This window comes from Ovis aries, chromosome 3 (assembly GCF_016772045.2).
Source record: "Ovis aries strain OAR_USU_Benz2616 breed Rambouillet chromosome 3, ARS-UI_Ramb_v3.0, whole genome shotgun sequence".
In the NCBI taxonomy this organism is placed as follows: Eukaryota; Metazoa; Chordata; class Mammalia; order Artiodactyla; family Bovidae; genus Ovis; species Ovis aries.
The window spans coordinates 46,919,850-46,925,482 of record NC_056056.1 but is presented as its reverse complement, the minus strand read 5'-3'; the positions used below and the strand labels follow the sequence as shown (position 1 = coordinate 46,925,482).

Sequence of the window (5,633 nt, the reverse complement as noted above, 5' to 3'; positions counted from 1 at the left end):
ACTGTGGTGTTGGAGAAGACTCTTGAGAGTCATTTGGACTGCAAGGAGATCCAACCAGTCCATTCTGAAGGAGATCAGTCCTAGGTGTTCTTCGGAAAGAATGATGCTAAAGCTGAAACTACAGTACTCTGGCCACCTCATGTGAAGAGCTGACTCACTGGAAAAGACGTTGATGCAGGGAGGGATTGGGGGCAGGAAGAGAAGGGGACGACAGAAGATGAGATGGCTGGATGGCATCACAGACTCGATGGACGGAAGTCTGAGTGAACTCCGGGAGTTGGTGATGGACAGGGAGGCCTGGTGTGCTGCGATTCATGGGGTCCCAAAGAGTCGGACACAACTGAGCGACTGAACGGAACTGAACTGAACGAGGTATTTGTAGTAATAAATAAAATATCACCTCGTTAGCTGTATGAAATTTCAGGGGTAGCACAAATGTGTGATGAACAGCGTAACAAGTAGATATAGTGTGAAGAAGTATTGGTGATGGTTTGTATAATGGTGGCAGCAGTGGACGTGGAAAGAGATGCATAAATTTAAGATATTTGGGGGAGGTAGAACTGACAGAATTTTGCAATGTGTTGAGGGTTGCATATGTGAATTAAAAAGACTGTCAAGGAAACCTTCATATTTCTGAAATAGACAAGGAGAGGTATAGACACTATTTACCAAGTCAGAAAAATTAGAAAGGATAGTCACATTTGCTTGGTTGTGAGAATCTGGAACATAAGGGTTACTCTGTATATATATTAAATTTGTGATGCCCACTAAATAGCAATGTGAGACGTGAAGGAGGCAGCTGTAATATGAATTTGATACTTAATAGAGTTCTTAATAACTGTTAGACAAAAGATTCTAGGCATGCATAACCAGTAGTTGCAGCAGACAAGCTCAGTAGTTGTGGCTCACAGGCTCTAGAGCGCAGGCTCAGTAGTTGTGGCACATGAGCTTAGCTGCTCAGGGGTGTGTGGAATCTTCCCAGACCAGAGATCAAACCCATGTTCCCTGCACTGGCAAGCAGATTCTTACCCACTGTGCCACCAAGGAAGTACCTGAATGTAATATTTAATTATGTAAAGCTAACATATCATTCAGAGACTATTCACAGAAAATTTTAAATGTAGTAAAATACTTACAGAATACTTAGAAGTTACCATTTAAAGCTTTTCTCAGATTAACTCACTAAATCCATATAATAAAGCTAGTAAGTAACTAGTAAGTTACTTTTATTCTAGTTTTAACAATGAACATTCTGAGGCAAAGAGAGGTACATGCTCTAGGACACGCAGCTAAGTAATCACATGTCTAGAATAAAGAAAATTAAAGGAAAGAGTAGAGGAAAAGAGAAATAAGGATGATTCTAAAAGACCCATGTACCTCATTGTTGATTGCAGCACTGTTTACAATAGCCAAACACGGAAGCAACCTTAGCTGTCCATTGACAGATGAATGGATAAAGAAGCTGTGGTACATATGTACAATGGAATACTAGCCATAAAAAGGAACGAATTTAAATCCATTCTAGTGAGGTGGATGAAACTAGAGCCTGTTATACAGAATGAAGTAAGTCAAAAAGAGAAAAACAAATATCATATATTAATGCAAATACATGAAATCTAGAAAAATGATACTGGTGAACCTATTTGCAGGGCAGGAATAGAGACACAGACATAGAGAACAGGCTTGTGGACACAGCAGGGGAAGCAGAAAGTGGGATGAATTGAGAGAGTAGCATTGAAACATCTACATTACCTATGTAAAATAGATAGCCAGAGAGGACAGGCAGACTGCAGCCCAGGGGAGAGTTTTTGTGGTTCTTCTGATTTCAGGTGATGGGCAGGGTTGGGCTGGTGCTATGATCCCTCTAACTCAACAGTTCCATGATTCTATGATGTCACTGAAGAGAGAAGAATGGGGAGCTGGGCTGGCTCCAGCTACTCCAATTCCTCCGTCCTCTGGATTCTGATAGTTTTTGGGATGAGGGGAGATGAGCTGAGTCCCACGTGTCCCAGCTCAGTCTCCCCTCTAGCCACCTCAGCCCCCACCACATTTATGGAGAGAAATTAACCAGGGTGAGTCCACACCGCCAGAACAAGCCGAGCATCTTTTATGAAGCTGATCAAAAGAACAACAATAAAAACATCCTTTTATTCTTCTGTTTCTAGAAAACTTAAAGAACAAGAGAACTACATTCACACTGAGCTGGAAAACATATTTGGACAATCTGTGATTGTGAGAGTAGATGAGTCTTCTAGTTAACCATATGAACTTTGAAACCACAGCATTCACTTTCTTCATCATCCTTCTAATTTGCCTCAGTTGCATCTTCCTTTTATTGGTGGCTTTTTTATATAAATGGTATAAATCCATGCTGATAAATTGGGATCAGATGTTAAGTCACACTAGCAAATGTATCTAGTAATGACATAGGGCAATTTAAAATAGAGCAAATAATAATGCTGTAGCTATCTGTTTTTTCTATTTCAGGGCTTTAGAAATGCTAATTTCCTGCTTAAAAGTGAAGTTCCTTTCCATGTCTTAACATTAAGACCTTTCTTTCTTTTCCACACTTTCTCCTTTGTGATTATAGTTCCCAAAGCAGGACAGATGAAGAGACAGAAAAAGGTCCTTGTACAGAAAATGAAGATGAAGGTTGTCCAGCTGCTAATACAGAGATGAAAGATTTAGATGACCAAGAAAAGTAAGTCCGCACCTTAGGATGTGGTGGAATGCCATTATTGTGTGTGACCATGAGGGCTAAGACGCATGGATTTTTTAAACCTTGCTGATTGATTTTCTAGGACTCTTGCACCTGCAAGGCATGGCATTCTTGTCCAGAGACGGACTAAAGAAGCGATGACCACACCCTTAGGAAATAGAGAGGATGTGGAAGGTGAAGAAGAGAACAAAATAAAAGAGAAGCAAAAGCCTGAGAATGCTAGAGAAAATGGCCAAGAGGTGATACTCTTTTCTACTCTTAAGAGGCATTTAATGTTTAAAGAAGAGGTAAATTTCTTGACTGGGTATATTGAAGGATGGTCTTGTTTGTAAGTTAGGTTTGTATCTGGAAGGAGTGCAGTGTTGACAATCATTTAAACCACCCTTCTTAGCTTATTGGTTCATCCTGTTAAACCAACTTGCTCCATCTTCATCCTTACATTTGTGGTTTTCTTAATAATTCCCTTTCATTTTGCTTTATTCAGAATCCTAAGATGTTAGAGCTGGAGGAGATCATTTAGGGAGCCTACCTTCTTATGTTACCAATGAGAAAATAAGGTGAATTGTTGAAGTCACTCCTGCTCCATGGCCAGGCTCGGGACCAGATGCCAAAGACCTGCTCTACTTCTGGGTTCCTTCTACAATAGCTTGTAAACATTGCCAGGGCTTCTTGAACTCCATGTTTCAGTTCAGTTCAGTTCAGTTCAGTCGCTCAATCTTGTCCAACTCTTTGCAACCCCATGAATTGCAGCACGCCAGGCCTCCCTGTCCATCACCAACTCCCAGAGTTCACTTAGACTCATGTCCATCACGTCAGTGATGCCATCCAGCCATCTCATCCTCTGTCGTCCCCTTCTTCTCCTGCCCCCAATCCCTCCCAGCATCAGAGTCTTTTCCAATGAGTCAACTCTTCGCATGAGGTGGCCAAAGTACTGTAGTTTCAGCTTTAGCATCATTCCTTCCAAAGAAATCCCAGGGCTGATCTCCTTCAGAATGGACTGGTTGGATCTCCTTGCAGTCCAAGGGACTCTCAAGAGTCTTCTCCAACACCACAATTCAAAAGCATTGGGGCTGCCTTATAACAACCACTCATATGCCCTCCTAACATGAGACCCATGACCACTTGGAGACAGAATGGTGATCCAGGTGGATCTTGGGTTTACTTCCTTTGTAGAGAAAACAACACATGTTGCCAGATGCTATTTGAATATAGCAGTGTGTGCTTTTATAACCATAGAAACATAAAAATTATATCTTTATGGATTATTACTGCTTTTCTGTACCATTTAGAAATCCTTTTTCTGTTTCTTACTAACAATGTACATATAACCCATATCTTTTAGAAGCAGGGCTGTTGTATTCATAAATTTATCATTGATACTATTTGTTACATTCTCTTACAGGATGACTATTTGCAAAACCCACTCATACCTGTCACTGGAAGTTCTTCAGTTGTTGATAACCATAAAAGACCCTTAAAAGGAGTAACATTTTCTAGGGAGGTAATCGTCGTGGACCTTGGGAAGGACAATCCTATGGCTCGAAGCTATACTCGATTACATAAAGAGAGAAAGTGAAGCTCAAAAAAGGCTGAGAGCAAAAGAAATGTAACCTTAGACTAACAATGAAATGACTGGGGGTACAAAATCATGTTGAAACAGCAAAATAATGGGGAATTAAGCAAATATGGATAATATTTTATCTTTGTGCAAAAAAGGTGGACTATGTGCAAAATTCTATAAGTAAAATACCCAGGGCAACTCAAATGTGAGTTCAAGATATTGACTGTATTAAGTGTCCTTAAAACTCTGTCTACTCAAACACTGTTGTACCATGTGAATAAAGTTATTTGTGTTTGTGCAGATGTCTTTTAGGTAAGTCATATTCAAGGGGGATTTTGGAAATAGCCTGATTCTTGGTGCTTTGATCATAGGCATTTACAATCAAATAACATTACTGCTATCATCATGGAAACTGCCAGTAAGTAGGACTTGAGTCTCCTCGACATAGTTCCCTTTGAATTCAGTCCTGAAATCTTTCTTGTCCTGACAACTGCTTTTTTTCTAATTTAAATATAAATACATATATATATTTGACCATACCAGGTCTTAGTCGCAGCATGTAGAATCTAGTTCCCCAAGCAGGGATTGAACCCCAGCCCCCTGTGTCGGGAGCACACAGTCTTAGCCATTGGACTACCAGGAAAGTCCTCTGACAACTGATTTTTTAAATTGATACCAAGACAAGGATGGTGGATACCATCCACCAACAAAATATCCTGTTACTTAAGCAAATCCTGAGGTTATACTATTCTTGATTTCAATAGTTTAAAATTTTGCTTTTCATCTGTGAAATATGACATTACAGACCAGTACAGCATCCAAACTATTGCAGTAAACATTTGTGAGATGTGTAAGGGGCTATGAGAGGAAATAAAAAGCAGAAAACAGCATCTGATTCAGGGGCCTAGCACATTGCCCTGTATACGTCATATGCTTAATACATGTTTGTTGGGTGACTGGGAGAATAAGTGATAAAATAATGTATAATGTGTGACTAACGCTAAATGAAACTATTGACATCTTTTGACGAGGAGAAGTCCCTGCGGTCTGGGACCATTCCACTGTGGGGAAGAGAAGGGACTTAATGGAATGGAAGGATTGGCTAATACAAGCAGAGGGAAGAGTGGATTTCCATTGGTGAGAGGCACAAGCCACGGCAGAGAGGTGAAAATGTGTGCCTAGTCTGGTGGGCACCAGTTAGCTGGAGGGGTGTTGAGAGTTAACAGTGAAGTGTGGTGAGGGGTCAGAGTAAGGTAACCCAGGCTAGAGAGAGGTATTGGGTAGGGAATGCAGTAGTGTGCACTGGGGGGTGGGGGTCTCCAGTAATATCCATCCAGAGCCCTAGAGTCCAGG

At 40.7% G+C, this 5,633-nt stretch overlaps 1 protein-coding gene across 1 annotated transcript; it reads left to right on the top strand.

The window, feature by feature from the left end:
* Positions 1 to 2,263: 2,263 nt before the first annotated feature.
* Positions 2,264 to 4,295, top strand: C3H2orf74 (chromosome 3 C2orf74 homolog). The gene is made up of 4 exons (XM_042245252.1): positions 2,264 to 2,358; positions 2,591 to 2,701; positions 2,802 to 2,958; positions 4,122 to 4,295. Exons 1-4 carry the CDS (start codon positions 2,264 to 2,266, stop codon positions 4,293 to 4,295), a joined length of 537 nt encoding a protein of 178 aa, XP_042101186.1.
* Positions 4,296 to 5,633: the final 1,338 nt, after the last annotated feature.

Excerpts from the sequence above, each read along its gene's own strand:
- C3H2orf74 (XM_042245252.1), top strand. The coding sequence starts at position 2,264 with ATGAACTTTGAAACCACAGCATTCACTTTCTTCATCATCCTTCTAATT. Across the intron at positions 2,359-2,590 it reads GTGGCTTTTTTATATAAATG|TTCCCAAAGCAGGACAGATG; the intron begins GTATAAATCCAT and ends TTGTGATTATAG. Across the intron at positions 2,702-2,801 it reads GATTTAGATGACCAAGAAAA|GACTCTTGCACCTGCAAGGC; the intron begins GTAAGTCCGCAC and ends TTGATTTTCTAG.